The sequence below is a fragment of the Polistes fuscatus genome, unplaced genomic scaffold (genome assembly GCF_010416935.1).
Source record: "Polistes fuscatus isolate 324 unplaced genomic scaffold, CU_Pfus_HIC Scaffold4, whole genome shotgun sequence".
In the NCBI taxonomy this organism is placed as follows: domain Eukaryota; kingdom Metazoa; phylum Arthropoda; class Insecta; order Hymenoptera; family Vespidae; genus Polistes; species Polistes fuscatus.
The window spans coordinates 10198579-10220756 of NW_025113118.1; the positions used below are offsets into that span (position 1 = coordinate 10198579).

General features: G+C 30.3%; 2 protein-coding genes across 3 annotated transcripts; one reads left to right on the top strand and one right to left on the bottom strand.

Moving 5' to 3' along the window:
* Positions 1–345: 345 nt before the first annotated feature.
* On the bottom strand, positions 346–6983 carry LOC122520835 (signal transducing adapter molecule 1). 2 transcript variants are annotated; one of them, XM_043641124.1, is made up of 10 exons: positions 6458–6983; positions 5710–5870; positions 5388–5633; positions 5149–5224; positions 4871–5074; positions 4649–4768; positions 4379–4570; positions 4059–4288; positions 3769–3974; positions 346–3563 (listed from the first exon to the last, which is right to left on the bottom strand). In XM_043641124.1, the coding sequence occupies exons 1-10, from the start codon at positions 6498–6500 to the stop codon at positions 3446–3448; spliced, it is 1596 nt and encodes a 531-aa protein (XP_043497059.1). In that variant the 5' UTR covers positions 6501–6983; the 3' UTR covers positions 346–3445. The 2 variants fall into 2 exon arrangements, with proteins under 2 accessions (XP_043497059.1, XP_043497058.1); XM_043641123.1 differs by having other exon boundaries at positions 346–3566.
* A 4207-nt stretch (positions 6984–11190) lies between these two features.
* Positions 11191–21949, top strand: LOC122520681 (ras guanine nucleotide exchange factor R). The gene is made up of 9 exons (XM_043640887.1): positions 11191–11313; positions 17688–17693; positions 18075–19732; positions 19921–20471; positions 20550–20665; positions 20747–20884; positions 21027–21231; positions 21304–21528; positions 21798–21949. The coding sequence occupies exons 1-9, from the start codon at positions 11191–11193 to the stop codon at positions 21884–21886; spliced, it is 3111 nt and encodes a 1036-aa protein (XP_043496822.1). The 3' UTR covers positions 21887–21949.
* The last annotated feature ends 229 nt before the right edge of the window (positions 21950–22178 follow it).

Sequence of the window (22178 nt, forward strand, 5' to 3'; positions counted from 1 at the left end):
TGAACTGATTTTGAAATGATTCCACGTGAGGAGACATCTTAAAACTAACTTGACATAAGGATTATAAGTTTGGTGACCTTTCGAGGATCATTGTCGGTGTCATGTTCGAAAAAATACTAAATTTGATAATCGAATTTGCACCTTTCGTAATAACTACAACGTAACTGTTCCTTTTAAAGATGAGCATAGATAAACATAACGTAACAAAACTCGATTATGCGTTCCTTCCTTGATGGAGGATACTTGATAAATGCGTTACGTCAAACGTTACGATCTGTAAATGTTTTCTTTTTTTATCTTACATTAGAAAGATTTCAAAAATCTCTGATGATGTGAAAAGTCAAATTTCAAATGCCAGTTTCTCTTTTTAATCTCATGAAACAGGTTACATTGACATAATATCTTAGGACAAACCGATCACCATCTGTAGACATTATTATCATCATCATCATCATCATCATCATCATCATCACTATTAAGAGATGATCGAGATGTCCTTGAGCTACATAGAAGAGTGGTAAAAGTTTTGATCGAAATGGATGTTTGATAGAAAAATTCCATTTTGCGGATAATATTGATTAGAAGATTTATCAATGTCGAGTCTATATAATTCGTTTCTGATACAAGTTTGGTAAAAATATTGAATCAACGCATACATATTTATGTTAAAGATATCCAATATACTTTGGAGATATTTTACATGAATTATAGATTACGTTGACGGTTCGACAAATTTATGTAATTAACAAAATTCTATCGTTTTTATTTTTTTTTTCGATTAGAGAACGACATTTTTCAAGACCCGTATATTTACATATTTTTAATATGGCATCTATAATTAACTAAAACTTTTTTTTTCTTTTTATCTCTATGACAGTCACATATGAAGCAGATTGTAGAATTCTAGGATCTAGAGTGCGAATGCTTCAAGGTTGTTTGGTTCATTGTTGATCCAGGAATGCCATTGTCAAGGGAATCTTCTCGTTACTTTGCCGATCTTATCAGTTAAATAATTATGAGGAAGACTTGATCGATCTATTACGGATCGATATGCTGATATATTCCATGGTGCGATATTATATAATCCAATCATCGATAATGTCCCGATAATTATCTAATCAAAATCCTAAGAAGAGAAATATTTTTCTATCTGTCGATACATTAATAGTTATTATTTAACGATTTATGTAGGAATTATTTTCATTCGATGTGTCTATTATCTCAAGCGTAAATTATTAACTAAATATTTGTTGCAAATAAGCAGAAAAATAAAACATTATACAAGTGGCTTGGTACAGAACTGTTAATAAGCGACATATATTATTATAGTTTTATAATTCAAATAGGGTATTATTACTAAAAAGGTTAATCATAAAGAGAAGATACTTTACTAACGTATAATTTTTCATTAATATATGATCTCACAAAGCATTATTAATTATTTGTTATTAGAAAAATTTCACACAAATCCAAGCTTTTACGACAGCTTTTAAATAAATTATCGACCTTTGTCTCTCGCGTATAAATCGAGTATTATGCGTTCTATACGCTAACTATATATATATGTATTTTTTTCTTTTTTTAATAAATATTACAAAACCATAAAAAAATGATTAATACAAAATTAGTAAAAGCGTGTCGTTAAACTTTTTTTAGGGATATTTTGTTATCTTTTGTTTTATTTATTTTTTTGTTTTTTTAATTCTTTTTATTATTTTTTTTGTTTTTAATTTTTTGTATCAAACGATTACGTCATATATCTAATTTTGATTTTTAACGTAGTCATTTGTAAACGATCAAAAACTGATTATTCATTAAAAAATATTACATTAACACTCTATTTAACACGTATTGAGTATTGTGGTACATGAAGGATCAACTACATTATATATTTACATAATTTACAATTATTTAGTAATCCTAATCGTTTACTATATCTAATGGATATAAATATGCGAAGTAATATGACTTGTTTTTATCTTTTTTAACGTAAATAATGATAATTTAGTGGGTCTATGAAATGTATACATTACATTTGTTTTTCCGAAAATCTATCAAAATGTACGAATCCTTCTTTCGATCATTTAATACCACTATATGTAAATCTCATGCTTGGTCTACGATGGTTGGCTAAATATCGACATATTCTATCGTTTGCAATAGACAATTCATAATTTTCTTTTATATATATATATATGCTTCACATAAAATGTTTTTATATTTCAGTTACAGAATTATTCATAACGCGTCATTTATTTGAATCATTATGCTGTCTATTTTATATAATTCGCACTTCTTACAAATATTGCACAATCACAGCTATGTGTTCTACATTTTGTCAAATAGTCAAAATTCTTAACAAGTTTACTCATACGTTTATTTATATAATCTATGCTCGTAGCTACAAAAGAAAGAGTATCAATTTTATGCTATTTTATTATATTTTATTTTATTTATTTATTTGTTGCTTTTACTTATTTTGTTTGTTTGTTTTTTTTTTTTTTGATAAAGATATAAGGCTTTTAATCATGACAGTAAAAATAGTATTATGCGAATACAATGTATCAACATTCCATAAAAATTTGTTTATGACACAACTCATTTAATCGTTAATAGGAATTAATCTTATTATATGTACAGTGAATAAGAGACTAGACCAGATAATAACAAATTTCTTTCCAATAATACATAATTTAACATTGCATTTATAACTTATATTCAATGCTATTCAAATGCAATATGTTATCTTAAAGTATTATTGTAATATACAAAAAATATATGACGGATAATAAAAAACTAGAATACATTTAGCAGCTCTTAGTCGATAAAATGTCATTATCATTTTATATAATATTATTTCTGTTGTAATAACACGTAGACGACACATTGCAATCAATTAATTGAACAACTTTACCAAAGATTATTTTCTGAAACACAATTTATATTACTTTATAATTGTATTATTTTCACTTGACAAAAAGAAAAATTCTGAAGAATTTATATTGAAAATATACGTTTTGTAAATAATAAATGTTCTTCCAAATATCACAGTGTCTAATTATAACATTAACGTTTATTTGAAATAATGGAACATAATAAAATTGAAAACGTGGAATGCTTTAAAGAATTTGGTTATTCAAACGCAAAAATACATACGCATATAAAAAAAAAAAAAACCAAAATTACAATCTAGAATAAAAATGCTAAAAGAAACTAAATAAATTACGTTTCCTTATGCACGTGTTTATATGCACTGTTGCATGTATATCTACAAATAGAAGCTTACACGATACCAAATTCAATACAAAGTCAAAACGTAAAGCATTCATTAAAAACCAATTTTCTTTGGCTATTTCGGGTTATTTTTATTTAAATAATTATAATATCGTAATATTGTACAGTATGAGTTAGAGTAGAATGTGAATTTTTAACGCGTAAATTTTACTTAGATCATACGTTGCCCGCTCGATGGAGCATATTGTGGTTGTTGATGGTTAATCGAAGGTCCTGTCGATCCCGGTGGACCATATTGAGCTGGCACAGGACCAGTTTGAGGCGGAAATCTGCTACATAAGGTTGTAAACCATTGATTTATTCCTTTTAATTGAAAACTTTTATGGTTTCTCGCCTTGTAGTCAGTAACATATGTTTCAAAAATATCATTTTCAAGTTCTAATAGATCGTTGAAAAAATATTTCACTTACTATGCTTTTTCATATGAGGTTACAAAAAATTTTCTTTAAAAAATATACTTATAAATACACATACCCTTGTTGTTGATAGGAGTGTGTTTGTTCAGGCACTGGTGGACCTTGTGGATGTCCTGTCGGAGGCTGAGGACCAGGCTGTATACGAAAATGTGGTGGTAATGCCATATTTGGTATACTAGGAGGACCCATATATTCATGTGGACCTGGAGGTCCACCTGTATTTGAGAAAGGTACCTGATGTGGTGTTGGCATTCCATTATACATCTAAAAGTAAAGATATACAATGTATTATAATTATCTATGAATTCAATTACATACAACAAATATTTTCTTTAAAATTAATCTTACATGCGGAGATGGTGGTGGTGGTCCCTGATTAGGAAATGGATAAGAGATATGTGACGACATTTTAGGCATAGTGTAATTAGATTGTGCTGGAGGAGGGGACTCCCGCATTAACGTATGATACATATTTAAAGCTTCAACCAAATCAGAACTCAATTGAGTGAGTTGAGCGTGCCGTCTATCAACTTTTTCTAGAGCTGCATCAATCAGTGGACCCATTGCAGTAACTTGTTCTGTAGAATAATGCATCATGCGAATATTAATATTAGTATTAGTTAATTATAATCATTGTCTTTTGTATTGTATAATATTATTTATTATACCTTCTAAATCAAGCATTTCTTGAGGGTCAGACGAGCTATCACACTGTGGATCAGCTTCATGTAATAAATGTAAAAGTCTATCCATCTTTTTTTCATCTATTTCTACTTCTATTACTTCCGGTTCTCTCTTTACTGTTTTTACTTCTACTTCTTCCGCAAACTGAACTAATTTTTTATTGCTATGTTCTAATTCTGCAAAAATAAGTATATTAGTTTTATTGCATTTGATTTAATGAGAAAAATATAGACTTTTGCTAATGTTATACTTACTCGTAAACTGTTCAGGTTCCACTGATAAATCCGCAGTTACAAAATTAGAAGGAAAAAGACCTTCTCCTCTATGATTGCTACCTTTCCACCAATTTTGATCAGAATCATCCAAAATATTTACTGAAATTTAATTAATAGTCAATATCTCTTATGATAAATCTTTATCAAACAGTGATATAAAACAACTTAAAACTAGAAGTATCAATTTTAATTTTAACATACTTATTTCTCCAGCTAAGAATGTTAATTCATTATCTTCAGCAGCTTCAAAATCATAAAGAGCTCGCACCTTTCTGCCTTCTGAAGTACTCGAACTACTAAGCGCAGAACTTACACTTGGATATAAACTAGTATTTTTTTTTGACGCCGGTGAACCATGAGAAGAACTCGTTTGAGGTTTATTTTCTTTCAGCGAAAGCTCAATAGCTATTTACCAATATGAAAATTAGTTATTTCATTTAGATAACAATATAAATTCTCATTATTTGCCAAATGATTACCCTTCGCTAAATCTTCTTCCTCTTGAGAATTTGTTACTACATTTGGGTCCTTACTTAATATGTTGGAACGTTTAGGCTAAAAATTTTCACAAGTATACATAACTCAATTTCAAATAGAGCATTTTAAAAGGGAAGTAAGAAAATAATAATAGTTACATCTAAAAGATTGGTTATTTATAATATATTATTAAATATATAATATATATTAATAAATTGCTAAACTATTAATTAAAACTTACTATTTCAGACAAACTCGAAAAATCAAGTCCTTCATTACGAAGTTTATTGTATAAACTTGGAATCAAATTAAGTTGAGGATCTGTTTTAAAATCACCTTCGGCCCACTTCTTCAAAAGTATTTTAATTTTCTCCGCTATCTTAGGTTGAGAATGATTAATCATTTTTTTCAAATCATTTTCAAAATCTCTCGACGCTATTTCCAAATGGAAAGTTTTTCCGCAATTGTTGGAGCACGCATCCAATAACTAAATGCGAAGATACAATTAAAATAATGATTTCAATATTATCGTATCTTAAAGAAATCAATGATAAAGTACTAACTGTAATGGCTTGTACAACAATATGTGGATCTTGTGAATTTAATCTTTTAACAATAGAACGTAAACAGTCTTTGGCATTCTGCGAAGAATTACCAACTCGATCACAGATCTCCATTATCTTAACCCAATCTTCGGATGTATTTTTTTCATTTGTTGCTTTCTCTATGACAGACAAATGTACAAAAGAATATGTTATAACAATAGAGTCAATTTTTATAATAATTAACCTTTTAACATAATAATAATATACAATTAATGTTTTATTAGGGACAAGTTAAATATATGTATGGAAAGTAAATGAAACATATTAAAAAAAAGAAAAATCAAAAGAGTAAGCATAAAAATAATGTTTTAAATAAAGCTTCGTATCTCTCAAGTATGAAATTATATTAATTTAAACAAAAAAAAATATTTTAACATACACTAAGGCGTATCTTAATCAGAGTAAAAAATAGATTGCGATAAAAGGCAGGTCATAAAGTAATCGGTGTAGAAAACGTATGTGCTTTTAAAGTCTCGATTAGAGGTCAAACGTCAACAACCGCTTAATGCCTGCATTAAAGAGTATTACATATTTCATCATTTCCAAAGAAATCTTATCTTTGATAGGATATATAATAAAATTGTTCTGAAAAATTTATAATAAAAAAGAGACACACATTTTCAATCGATGAATCTCTCTTACTCATCTTAGTTGGTTTGTTCGTAAACGAATTAAGGCTAGGCTAAAACTATGTTTGTTAACTCACCGACGTCAGCATCGAAAGGGGACGAATTCGGGAAAAGGCCCATTTCTTTTTTGTATTTATTTATTTTATATTAATTCTCGCAGAATTTTGATCAACTGGATTTAATTATAAAATATCCGTCAGATAAACGCCGTCATGTAATCTCTCTTCTTCGTTTGACGTTATACATTCAGCTGATATTTACTTACAAACACGACACTTCGAATGACTAATAACATTCTAATCTACGATCGAGTGCCATTTTACTTTCGAGCTGTTAAGTAAGCTCGATACTATCGAACACAAATGTCGATCTTATGTACGTAAAACCACTATATCTGTTGTCACGCCGAAATATTTATATCGACATTGGAATGGTTTATTTTCACGTTATTTTATTTGAAAATCTTGCTATTTTTAAACGAGAGGAAAATAATTACTTGGAATGCGTCTTCATTAATTTAAAGGTTTCTTCGAGTATGGCTTTTCTGAACTGTAACGAAAAGAAAAGGTTTCCGAAAAGATATATGACTGACTAGAAAAAGAAAGAGAATCAAGCTAATCGAGTTTCGATATATCGCAATATTAAATGGCGCTCCTGTCGCTGCTGACATCTTGCGGCGAGTCGATCGTTCAAAACTATATGAAAATTATTCGATGTATTACTCACTCTCACGAGGTTTCAAAATCGAATTATCTCTAGCACTAAATTTTATGAGCTTCAATATAATCGATCTTATAAACGTAAAAGACACATTCAATTTTATCGCACGATTAATTTCATTGTTTTCACTCGAAGTTAATGTAACATTTGAACAATTCATTCGAGTTATTTCGCTACAAATATTTTCCATTAAGTATCTCATATATCTTTCATATTTTTTTAAATTTTAATCGCATATATTTATTAAACTAATTATGCATATAAATATTTTAGATGAGCACTTCGGAAAAATTACGCTTTGTTGTTAGTATTTACACAAAGAAATGCAAGATGGCGTTTGTTGGACTGAAAAGATCATTGCAAATGGCGGAATACTTTTGAAATAAGTAATCAAATATACCGAATTATTTTTACATCTATTAAGTTATTAAAGTTATCTATGATACATTTTTTTATGTATAATGCGGTCATGAAAAAGAAATACCACATAATATTTTTATATAACGATTACACTCTTTATTCTGAAAAGAAAAAAAGAAAAGTGATCTTCGAAGGGCAAAAAAATGAAGCAAGCAAACCCCTAGATTATCAGAATTATTTTCTCAACGGTAAAATTATTTTCGTGGTGTTCACGAACCGCGCGCAAATAATTGGAAAGTCCCGCGCTTTTGTGCATCGCATTATTATCGCGATGCAACGTAGCCACGATGACTACTGACACGTCGGCAAATTATCTGACGATTACGCCGAGAAAATTCGCAGGGAGTTGGACGCGAAACTCAGATATTAGAACGCTGTTTCCGACAAAATTATTACCTTCTGAATTATTACTCACTTACGTAATCGGCTCATTGACATTCGTTGTTTCAGACTTCTTTTGTTTTGTTTTTTATTTGTTTTTTATTTTTATATTTTTAAATTTTTCATTATCGACACGAAATTTCAACGATTCAAAAATAACAGCAACAACAATTATCATAATAATAATAATAATAATAATAATAATAATAATAATAATAATAATAGTAATAATAATAATAGTAATAATAATAACAATAATAATATTTTTCTCATTGACACAGTGACACAATGCTATTACATTCATAATGTACATTTTTTACCAATGATTCACCCATAAACAGAGCAACTGAATAAAACTAACTAAATTGATAATTAAAAGTTACTTTTACGTCGCATAGTCGTCAGCTCGTTAAAATCAACTTCCGCCCTCTTTCATCCAAGTGAAACGCTTTTTTAACGAGATCCGTATTCGAGATGAAAGCCTTTTTTCCCATACATACTATCCGTATACAATACTTTTCGCATCAGAAAAGATGTTTCGATTCTGATAGGCATCCTGAAATTGTGCTCGCTTGCATAATAAACTTTTCTCAATTCTTTCATCATTTTCCTATCAGACAGATAAAAAAAAAAGTATCGTAGTCATAAGATTGCTACGATTACTTTACCTATTACCTGGCTTCTTTATTTATTTTTTTTTCTTTCCTCTTATTCCTGCACATAATATTAACGAACTTGTACTTTAGAAAGGATGTATTCTTGGAACGAATGTATACCTTCACCAAGGAAAGGACTCTACATTAGAAATTACGAGAAGTTCGTGACGAAATAATATCTACTGAAATATATATATATATATCTACGAAGAAATATATTGTCTTCATTATACCGTAAGACGTAGAATAGAAAGACAGACGGACATTTATATTATTCTTTAGATGGAATTCTTCGGCTCCTCGGAAATTGCGTATCTCAAAGAAAGTAATAGCGGTCCCACCGTGCGAAGAAAGAAAGTAGATTGTACGCCAGTAGTAAATATCGCATGAGAAAGAACGTCTATTCTTGAGAATGATAGTAAGTTGATGGTAAACTTCGCACGTCCTCGCGTATGAAACTTAGAATAAAATTGAAGGGAACAGTAGGGTCGTTTAACATTAATTATAATCGTATAATTATTAAAGGAAAAGCATTGTTATTAATAATAATTTATTTTAATTAAATTATGATCGATAATGCAATATATAATTTGAATTTTTTGTTCGAGCATAACGTATTCTTCTTATACTGGGAACCCTTTCCTATGAGAATTAATCCCTCCTGAAGCGAATGGTGCCTCGAGTTTCGCTTGAAACTTGTTTTCATCGTATGATTGGAGAGAGAGGAGAAAGGAAGATGACCGGACCCATTTTCGCAGCCCGAGGCTAACATCACAAAAGGAGGACTGGATAATCAAAAAGTGTCGATTCGAAAGAAAAAGTACATTTAGTCTTGACAACCTGTTGATTAAATCAAATTTTAATTTCTATAATCTATCTATTTCGAAATAGGAATGGTTTCAGATATAAGTGGAAGATTATATTTATTATTATAGGAGTCTTATATTTAAGAAACGATCTAACAAAAGATCATAGAAAGAGTCATAAAAAACCATAAATCCATTCGGTAATGGTAAAAGTATATTGACTTTTGACGATAGAAAAAAAATTCGTTCTATTCGATTCTTTCTCCTATCCACAAAGTGAGTGTTTTTCTTGGCAAGTAAGATTGTTCAGCGAGGCACTTCGCCGGTGAATGGAATCTAACGTCCGATACTTTCGCAGGCATCCAACTCTGTATGCTTTCGTTTTGCACTTCTTAACCGGAAGTCTCGAGGCCGGTGTAACCGAACATTTTCAACGATCCTTGCTTGATGTAATTCGCAATTTAATACTATTATTAAACATTTCAACATTTTTATCTGATAATAAAAAGACAACAAACTCTCGAGGTGTGGGAGATAATTCGATACGATATAATCAATAATTGTATTAATTGTACGTTGCGTAATAATTAAAAAGAAAAATACTTTCAATTTATATGGATATCGATAAAAATAATATACGTAAGATAGAAAGTGGTTATTTTTATTCGTAGATCGGAACGATAGAGTTGAAAGAAAATTAAATGGATTCGTTTTACTTAATCTCATAAATGTTATAAACAAGACCATGAAAAATGTACGTTAGACTTGCGACAAATTAGAGATCTCGTAATCTATTTTATGCATCTCATTGTAAGTGAATCATTTTTATGGTTCATTGAACGACAACCTCGGTTTGTCTAACTCATGCTTGATTGACGTTGCAAATTTATGAAATCGTTTCTTTTTTTGAATATCAAAATTCTCCCTACACAATCATTTTATTTATTAATATGAATTTTATCCTTTCTTTTAATCATGTTGGTATACAAGCAACTGATCTACAATGATGTGGCAATCAAATATCCATGACCCATAAGTGTGCACGCAACTTCAGTTTTATTACGCTCCTTGATTCGCAGATACCATATACTACATACATATCTTGAACAGTATTCACGAAGCACCAGCATCCTTCGTAAGTAAGAAGAAAATACGTAACGAAGAAGTGGGTTCCTTGGTAAACGTTCACCATTCTACCTGGCCGTCGTCTCCCACCTGGTCGACCTGAAGAACTCTTTCCTCCTCAGAGAAGTAAAACTCTCGGACGTTTTCCGATCTCTAACAGTTCTGAACTCGTCTTCGTCGATGTGCCAAATTATTAACCGAGCTTCACCGTTCTGCTCTTAAAATAGAGCCCGAAGATAAAACCGTGTGTCGCGAACTAACTAACTAACTAAAAAGACATTTTGTTGTCTTTCTATGAAATAAACAAACAAACAAAATAATAAAGAATAAGAAAATTCATTGTCGAAGAATAACACGCTTATGTTCGATTTGATTTTAATTTGATATCTATTTTTTTTTTGCTTTTTTGCTTTTTATTTGATACGATAACATGATATAATTTTTCTTTACTTTTTTTTCTTTTTTTTCTTTAAGCTTATAAAAAAAAGTGTTCTCCTTTTCGAAACGAACAATCGTTTCTTCATCGATTAGCAGAAGTTCGAAGATTAATTACTCGATTGATTAACGAAAAATTAAAGTGAAACTACTTAACATTTTTGTAGACTCAAAGTTTCACGAAAGAAAATAATTGAAATAGTGAATCCTCTCTCTCATATCGTCGAGTGTGAATTTCAAATATTAATATTCGAATTAATATTCGTGATGAAGAGAAAAAATCTATTGTGTTTTTTGTGGACCTTATTCGTCCTTCGATTAAACATCTTCGTTATTGCTGAAGCCGATCCCGCGATTTTACCGGGTGCCGATTTTGGTCATCTTCAACAGGTACATCAAATATTTTAGTATAAATAATATATATATATTCAATCAGAGATATAATATATAACGATACATTGTTAAACATTATTCGCAGTTCACAATAAACGTATTTTAAAGGGCTTCTAATTGAGATTGTTCTAATTGGCAACTTAGAAAGTTAAAAGGAAACGCAATTTAATGATGACACTTTTCTTCTTTGATATCGTTTATGCTACGATTCAGTTGCCCTAAAAGAATTACGGTATAACAATTTGTACCATTGTTTTCTGATAATTATACTATAGGTACTTGTGTACTACAATCACTGAACCATGAAACATAATTATGTAGTAGACGATTCAAATTAATGCCACTAAAATATTATTAACAAACGACATTAAGTATTCCGATTTGTACTTTGATATTTTCCCCGAAGTAAGAAATATTTTATCGCATATCACATGATTAATAGACCATGTTTCCTCGATTTAAAAAAAAAAAAAAAAAGAAAAAAAGAAGCGTTTCCTTATTAGTTCTTTAATAGTCTGCGTAAAATATAAATGTGACTAGTCAAAAATTTTTCATTTATATACTTTTATCTTACTGGTGTTAGCATAGTGTTAACATAGTGTCAGAGAGAAATCTAGCAATTACAAGGAGATGCTGTGAAGTAGGAAGTGTGTACAGATATTGAGAAAGGCGAAGATAAATATAGTAAATAAGAGAAAAAGAGAAAAGAATGAGAGAGAGAGAGAAAGATTTCAAGTAGAAAGGGATCAAAAGTTACTCGTTTAGTGGGTGAACACACACAGCTTCGGGCTACTTTCGTATGTTACTCTAAGTTTATTTCATTGCGTCGTTGATCGCAATACTTACTTCCCGTTCGCATCAACACGATATTATGCTCACATAATGTATAATTATAAATACAAAATGGATTAAAAAATATTCGTATTAGGTAGACTAAAAATATTGATTTTAATATTATAAAAATCAATTACTCTTTCGTCGAGATTTGTTTATATAAACTAAATTTCTTTTGTCAAATTGTGTAATATACATGTATATAATATAATTAATAATTAAAAGTAATTGATTTTTTGTTTCAAATTCATTGTGAAATTTGGATCCCATTTTGTATTATAACAATCTCACTTATAAAAAGTATCACAATTATTCTTATTTCGAAACGAAGCACAATTTGACATAATATCTAAATCGGGTACACACTACATATATGGATTACAATTTCCTTTCACTCTCGTATTTAGAAAAAAGGAAAAAAGAAAGAAAGAAAAGGAAGAAATATATATATATATGAGTTAACGTGTTCGATGAGAAAAGTATTCCGTGTTAGTCGACGGAAGTATCAAGTCCAACCAATCGATACAACTTCCGCTCTTCTCTTTTCTTCCTAGCTGTTTAACAGAAGTGTACGTTGTATCATCTATTATTCATAACAAATGGCTTCCTATATACCATTTTTAAAGAAAATTTTCTTACAAACTGCATCGAATATTAAACATTCATTATTCTTAATGTTACGAATATCTTACATCATTTACATGTTTTCCAGAGATCATTACATCGATACGGAATAACTTTTCTTTTTTATTTTACATTAAATAACACCATTTAGGAAGAAACCGAAGCCTACTTACGTTAATTCACGCATACCTATATCAGGATCTTCGAGTAAAAGCGAGGACGGCTTTCATTTTTCTTACAACTTGTTCGAATTTATTACCGTAAGATTAAACCTGATTAATGAAAAATAGAAACGCTATATGCAATATAGCTCGCGCAATGAAAGAGTAATTTGTTTAAGAGATCGAAAGAAGAAAATAAAAATAACAGAAATGAAGAAAGAAATATTAATAGCAGTGGGTAGTAGAAACATCATCGCAAGTAGTACTACCACGGATTTGATCGACCTTAATTATGTGAGTTGGTAGGGATACTTAATACCGTTTCGTAATAAACATACGGTATGCATTAGAAATCGTCTTCAAACTATTCGCCATATAGAGTTCAAATGAAAACGTCTAAAATAACTTTTCTCGTGTTATTTCCTTGTTTTTTTTTTCTTTATTCTTTTTCTTTATTCTTTTTTCCCATTTAACGTTCTCGGTTCCTTTTTATTTGCGTTGTATCTACCATTAACGATTTTATTATTTCATTCAGAGCGTATCCGGAATATAAGATTAGAATTTAGAAAATGTTGTATCATCCTTGATTCTACGTCGTTTAATTTATAAATTTAATCTCAATTCTCGAAAAATGCAAATTTTTGAACTAATTAACCAATTAGATCATTTCTTTCTTTCTTTCTCTCTTATTCTTTCTATTTTTCTCGGAAATTTGTAGAAATTAAAGTTGAAAGAAGAAAAAGTGCGTTAGGTTTAAAAGAGACAAGCGATAATAAAACAACTGGCTTTCTAAATTGTCCTCAAAAATCTTAGTAGAAAGCTACGTATAAAAGTTTTCTAGGAATTATTATATGCAAAGTATCAATTCGTTATTTAGGTTTTTTATAAACAAAAAAATAAATAAAAATTTCAATAAAAAATATGTGCGTGATTTCCACTAGCGATAAAAGTGAAACTGATAATATTACTTGGGAATATAATCAATTGATTTATATATTCAACGAGTATCTAAAATCGTAAAAATATTAATAAAATATATTAGAATATTCGATATACCTTAAATGATTGTTAATTAATCGAAAAAACTGTATATTGTAATTTAAAATCACGGAGTATAGGTTCGAAGTACCTTCCTCTTCGAAATCCAACAGTAAATTAATTCATTGTCCTCTATGAAAGTTAATTTAAAATACTTTTATCGATTGCTGTTTATATGACTTTGGGAAGGGGTTACATATGTATAACAAAAATAAAATACCGTAATAAATAGAATTTATTTCTTCGGAAGGTAATATAAACAACATTGAATAAAAGAACTTTCATAGAGGACATTGTGTCAGTCTAACGATGGATTCCGAAGAGGAAGGTACTTCGAACTTATATACCGTGCTTTTAAACAACAATATACATTTCTTTGAATTAATTAACGATTATTTAATATATTTTCAGTACTCTAATGCACTCTACTTATATTTAAGATTATTTAAACACATTTATATTAATTTAAACATTACACGCCTATTAACATATTTGGAATATTAAATAATTTTAATGTGATATTTTTTTAGAGGAATATTTTTACCCTTTGAAGTCATCATTGCGCAGGAACGTTGAAACAAAATATATTATAGTTTAAATATACATTTCTTTGAATTAATTAACAATTATTTAATATATTTTCAGTAATCTAATGTACTCTACTTATATTTAAGATTATTTAAATACATTTATATTAATTTAAACATTACACGCCTATTAACATATTTTGAATATTAAATAATTTCGATTTGATATTTTTTTAGAGGAATATTTTAACCCTTTGAAGTCATCATAGCGCAAGAACGTTGAAACAAAATATATTATAGTTTAAACATATACAATTCTTTAAATTAATTAATAATTATTTAATATATTTTCAGTACTCTAATGTACTCTACTTATATTTAAGATTATTTAAATACATTTATATTAATTTAAACATTACACGCCTATTAACATATTTTGAATATTAAATAATCTCGATTTGATATTTTTTTAGAGGAATATTTTAACCCTTTGAAGTCATCATAGCGCAGGAACGTTGAAACAAAATATATTATAGTTTAAACATATACAATTCTTTAAATTAATTAATAATTATTTAATGTATATCGAATACTCCGAGTTTTATCTTACTCTCTCTTTCTCTTTCAACCTATATGGTTCTTTTCTTTTCATTTCGTTTCGTAAAATGTTATGATTACCATCGGCTTAAGAAATTTCACTTTGTAAGAAAAAAAAAGTACAAAAAAAGAAAAAGTAAGAGAGAAAAAAAGAGAAAGAAGAAATGATTCCTCCGAAAATCAGCCTCTCTTCGTGCAGTAGCAACCGGGTTAGACCCAAGGCAAATAAACGGTACAATGGGTGAAGGTGAAGGATGCTACGTGCTCTCTCACTTTCTCCAGAAACCTTCGTCGTGAACAACTATGTCCAGGGTCGGATGAGATCTCGAAAAAAAAGTAATTATATTATTTCGAGCAAATTGTCGTTATATCACATTATTTTTACACCACGGTGTAGATAATGGTCATTTAATTACTGTCAAGGTCGACAATACGAAAGTGTGATGCGATGATACATTTAAATTATGATTCTATTTTTCAATTTTCTTTTGATTTTGTTCAATCGTTTTTTTCCTTTTCTTTTTTTTTTCTTTTTTTAATTGTCTTTTATTTATTTTTTTTTATTGTCAATAATAAGATAATATCGAATCGATTTTAAAGTCGTCTAACGTTATCTAATTTCTGATGTATTTCGTAATTAATCGTCACCGAGTAATGCGATAAAGTACAACTAATTCTGATTTCACGTTAATGTTGAAAAGATTTTAGCGTCAAAAGTGTTACGAAAAAGATGTAACGAGGAACCATTATAAATGGTGTAATGCATTTTCAACATACAGCCCAATCTTCGTGAACTGTTTAACTATAATACAATCTCTTATAGTACAAATGTCACATTTTATATTTAATCATTTATTATATCAAACTAAATCGGATAATTGTTATTAACCATTTTATATTTTGTCGTTATCAGTTTTAAAAATTTCTTCTATCGACTTACGATTACTATAATGAGATTAGTTATGGGAAAAAAAAAAAAAGAAAAAGAAAGTCTTTGAAGTATGATCTTTGAAACTACTTCGAAGATCACGTATATATGCGCAACGTTACTTTGAACGCCAGACGTTATTACTACATCGTTTCACTTTCTTTTCGACCTATCCTAACGCGAGTAATTAAACTTCATAATTAGTCTTGTGTTAATCGTAGAATTATTCAAAGGCTGGTCAAATCGAAGAAATATATTTTGTTTTTAATTTAATATATATATATATAAAAAGAAAAATAAATAAGAAAACACTTCCCATAGGTTTTTATTAGAAAGAAGGAAATTTCATTAGAATCGGTATCATTATATGTTAATTTTATTTGTCAAACAAAAGAAACGTTGAACGTTCGAGAGAGATACTTTTTTCTTTACTATTTAACTTTCGATTCTCTACGAATAAATATAAGCGTAATCTTTTAAATATTTATGAAAGTGAAATGATAGACGTTCATACGGAGAATATTTTTTTGTATTAGCTCTTGTGTATTAATTCTCCATTAACCATAACTTTCACCTTTCTTATAATTAAACGCGTTAAATAGTAGAAGGAAGAAATGTCCAGTTATGTATCTGTAGTAGTACTTATGCATTATTGATTAATACAGTTATGTTATCAAAACGTAACATACTTATAAATAATTGCTATACGTATATCGTGGTACTGGTGTGAAAAAGAAAAAAAAAAAACAAGAAAAAAGAAAACGTTGAAATAATTCTTCATTTGTAGAAAAAGAAAAAAAAAAGAAACAAAGAAATAATACAATTTATTTAAAATCATTTAGAAAATGAAATTATTATATCACGCGAGTATAAGACAGCGTGTAATAAAAATGCAAAATGCAAAGAGAAGATATCAAATGATCCATGACGAAGAAAGTTTCTAACCATTTACGGTTATTTTTTTTTCTTCATCGAGTGTTAAAATATAAAACAACAAAAAGTCTACTTGTTTTTCTCATATTGAATTATTCCGTTAACGAGAAATAAGCTTCCTCGTCGAGATAGGAATTCCTTTTTTAAAGAGGAACTCCTCAGCTATTCCAGGGTTAATGACAACGAAACGGAAAGTGGTAGTCTGTTGGATGACCCCCCCGGATGAGAAGTTTCTCTTACCGATTCTAGGCAATAAGGTGAAGGAGACACCGATTGATTTCCGAAGGCTGCTGGTAGAACATTTCAAGAGAAATTTCTATTGGGCATTAACCCGAAGAAAATGAATTGCCGATTCGCGTGAAAGAGGGCACGTTGAATTTATTTAACGATTGATCCGATCATTGACTTTCTTCGACGACATCTAAAATTGTACGTTTCTTTAAATTCCTATTTACTTATTCTTAGAGAACACGATGATAATATTATATATAAATTAGCAATTAATACGTAACGTTTATATACAAATTTGATTTTATTTTTATTTTGCAATCGAACACGATTACAAGTATTAAATATGAATATGCATTAGATAAATTTCCTCTAGATGATATGTTTGATTGATGAAAATCTCATTCCCATGAGATTGACCAATCGTATTCAATACGATGCACATAGTGATTACACGTTCGAGAGTCTAGTCGTAAGTAATAATTAAATGTTATTCTCAAGAGTCATGTAAAAACAAAGTAGACATTTTTCTTTTATCGGTGTTTAGTAACATTCTTCGTAACTAGATCTCGTAAAACTCGTATCCCGTTCTGATGGATTCCATGGTTTTACTGATCAGTCTATCTTCGAGATATTGCGCCAGAATACCTTAAGCGGATTTACGAGTACGCACTCACCACGGCTGGCTTGTTATGTGAAAGTGAGAGGTCTGAGCATCGGCGGAAGTTAATGAATGATGTCTGATTTGTCATCAAGGAAAACGTTCTCGTTAAAACTTTTTCGATTTAGATTTGATCGTAACTGAACGATTCAATTGAACGATGTCTTTAACGATAAAATCCTATTGTCCTTGCGTGTTTCATCACCTAAGACAATATTCCATTTCAGAATCCTCTCGATTCACGTCCTCGGCTCTCGGCTTCCCAGCAAGTCCAGATTCTGAGCGATGTTCAGCAACATCAACAACGATTTCATCGACCAGGTCAAGAAAATTCACAATCTAATGGTCCTTACGGGTCATTAGCGAAATATAAGATCGACAGAACGAAGCAACAACAAATTCAACAACTCCTTCAACAGCAACAACAAGTGCAACAATTGCTTCAACAGCAACAACAAAAGATCGCTCAACAATTGGGCTCGAATGGGTTCAACGGTCCGCAAGCGCAATATTATCAACAAGTTAACAAACAACAACAACAACAACCGCAATTTCAATCGCAACAGTATAACAATCAATATCAAAATTTACCGAACAATATACAAAATCTTCAACAGGATCTTTCCCAACCTCTCTTCAGTGAACAACATACGGTACAATTGCAATCATATTTGGAGAAACAACGAGAATTGGAAGAATTACAAAAGCAAAGGCAACAGTTGCTCTTGGAACAACAGGAATTGAAAAGGAGACAAGAATTATTGAAATTGCAACAATTACGTCAATTAACCTCGACGACTCCGTCACCGCCACCTCCACCTTTATCATCCTCGTCTCCTTCGACAACAGCGATTCCATTCGTTAGTACAACTAGTGCACCGGTTCTTTTAACGTCTCAGGCTGCTAGAAAAATCACGACGTCGGAAACTGAACTTTTCTTAAAAGCTATAGCTAGTCATCAAAAAAAATATTCTACGACTACTACTAGCATACCAGCAACGGTAAGACCACTGGTTACCATCAAACCAACACCCCAAGAGAATATTCGAGAAGAATCATCCACCATTCCCGAAAATCTATCTTCTTTCATCGAAGAACAAAGAAGACAAGCGATAAAACAGGGCATACCGAGGCCTGAAATCAAAATAATTTATCAAACTGAACCACCAACGAAACAAACTACTGCTAAAAGCAAACTCAGCGAATCTTCGGAATCTTTGGAAAGAGAATTATTACTCAAACAATTGAAATCGGCGTTGTCTGAAACAGCTGATAATGACGATATTAGAAACGTTACTACTAGAGATTTGGTTCTTCCAAATGGGAAGAAGCTTCAAGTTATACACGCGCCCAATGGTTTGTCCTCGATTGTACCTACTGATAGTTCTACTTCTCTTCGAGCTGCAACACAAATTTTATCTTCTACGACTACCATCAAACCACCTAAGGTGATTTTTGAGGAATTAACAAAAGGTGTTCTTCCGCCTGGTGCTGATTTTAAAATAATTCGACAAAAGAGTGATGGAAAATTGGAAGAAATTGGTAAAGCACCTATTCAAAATTTGCCTGCTAAAAAGGTGACATTTGTGGTTCTAGAGGAACAACCCGATGGTAGTTATAAGGTTCAAGGTGTCAAAGGTAATACAGATAAGGAAGGAACGGATGTAGAATCTATCGTAGAAAAGATTAAAAAAGGTGAATTGAAATTACCACCAAGTTCTTCGAATCCAACAAAAACTACGTCTGAAGAGGAAACCAATGAAGAAATCGCTGATTTTGTATCGACCAAAATATCATCACCATCGTCGCGAACTGTTAATATTGTACCTACTACATCTAGGCCCACTACAGCAAGGTTTACAACTCCATCTTCTAGACTCACTAGGTATAATAAAATTAATAATATTTAAAATAACGTACACACTGTGTGTCCAACAGAAATTCTATTACGATTGTATACTAAATTCAATTAGTGTCAGATTAATGTTACGTGATAAAATCGTTTGTTTTTTTTTTTTTCGTTTAAAAATCTTAGTAGATTTCTCTTTAGTTAAATTATATAAACATTTACAGTAAAGCAACATCAGAGTACTACCCTTACGTCACGGTATCTTCAAACTCGGCCTCAACCGGAGACAATTATGTTACATCTGCATCCAGTTTAAGCAGTCATGTCTACAACACCGTTGGTGCAACAGACATAAATTTGAAATCGAAAAGTCACAATGTACAAGCAACAACAAGAGCGCCTATAGGAACTAAGAGTCATTTTGTTCCAACTATGGCACCAGTTAACGAAATCATTACGACATATTCACCCGCTATTAGCACTACTTTCTCATCGTCATCCGCCTTTTCTTCTCATTTTACTCCTAGACAGCATTCCGAAACTTCACCAACATCGAGATCAATAGTAACTACTACACGATCATCCGTTAGTACTTATAGCAAAAATCCTATTTATCAGGATGATATTGAAAGGACTACGATATCACCTACTGAATCATACGTTAATAAAAATCAAATTCACGAGAGTCTTACCACATTGCTAAGAAAAGAAGGACTCTTTGCTATAGCCAAATATTTAAGACAATCTGGATTAGATACTGTTTTGAACGAAACTGGTTGGTAGAGATTAGATTAAAGAATTATAATTTACAAATAATTGTTTTCATTTATATACCTTTTAATTGTTTTTATAGGTCCGTATACGATATTTGTACCAACGGATAAAGCATTCAGAACATTGTTAGTTCAACTTGGTGGACCAGAAAAAGCCGAACAAAAGTTCCGTGATAATCCAAGATTGTTGAGTGGGGTATGAATGAGTTAATTAATATAAGATTGATAACGGAGTAAGAATCATTTTTCTATGTTACATTTACTTTTATCAATTCAGCTTCTTCTTCATCATGTTATACCTGGAGCCTTCAGGATCGATTCTTTGCAAGATGAAATGACTGGTGTAAGCCTTGCTGGAACCCAATTGAGAGTAAATGAATATGCAATGCACGATCATGAATGGAATGATGTAAAGGTATTTAATAATATCAACATCATAAACGATGCTTTTTGAAAACGAACTGTCAATGTGATATACTAAATTATTCATTGGTGTAACGTGAACGTATATAAGAATATAAATCCTTGTCATTTTATATTTTTTACATCAACGCAAGCAGGTAACTACTATTAATGGAGCCAAAGTGGCACCGAATAAACGTGATATTGAGATTCCTCAAGGTATAGCTCATGCAATTGATAGAGTTATGTTTCCTCTTCCTGTTGGTGACTTGGTTCAAACTTTACAAGCCGATCGTGAAAGGAGATTCACAACTTTCCTTAAAATGTTATACACTTCTGGATTAGACACTACGCTTGCAGGTAAATCAACGAATCAGTTTAATCTTAATTAATTATTAGTATCATAGTTCGATCAATATGAAAATCTTTTAGGTCCAAAAACATTTACGGTCTTCGCACCTACGGATTCTGCTTTTACTGCTGCCGCTTCGAAAAATGGAACGCCTGTTTGGACAGAAGAAGATGGTCCAGTTGCTGCAAAAGCTATCATTTCAAGGCATATCATACCTACTACTCTATATACCGCTGGTATGAGGTATTATCTTCAAAAAGATACATTGCGTGTTCAGTCACCAGTTCATATTCACAAAAATGGAGGTAACTGTCATATAAATTATTATAATAATATTATAAATTATATATACAGTGTCCTGGTGGTACAAGTAAATCAAAAATATAGATGTAAAATAAAATGTTGTCATTTAAGACTTTGTTTTAAATCACCTTCTTCTGCTCGTTTGTACTACCAATTACAGGACACCCTGTATATAAATAATAATTATATTATATAACAAATGTTATACAATATACATAAGTATATTCTATAAACTATTTCTTTATTTTTTTTTTTTATTATTTAATAATAGGTCGAGTACGAGTAAACGAAATAAATGTAGTGACGCACAATGTACCGGCTACAAATGGAGTTTTGCACGCCATCGACGGAGTCTTGTAAATATATTCTTTCATTTCAACTGAAACGTTCGAAAATATCGGTAATATTAATATATTTTGTATATAAAAAAAAAAAGAAAATAAGGATCTGAAGTAAATCATGGTATGTATAGACTAGTTGACCAATTCTCTTTAAAAGAAATTTTTAATGAACCTTCATAAATGCAAATTTCTTTTAATTTTATTCCACGAAGAAAAAAATAATTTCAACCAGAATTAAAAACATTTCTTGCCATTTATCAACATTAGATGTCCGCGTGTAAAAAATGTAGTCTATTATCAAGATCATTGTC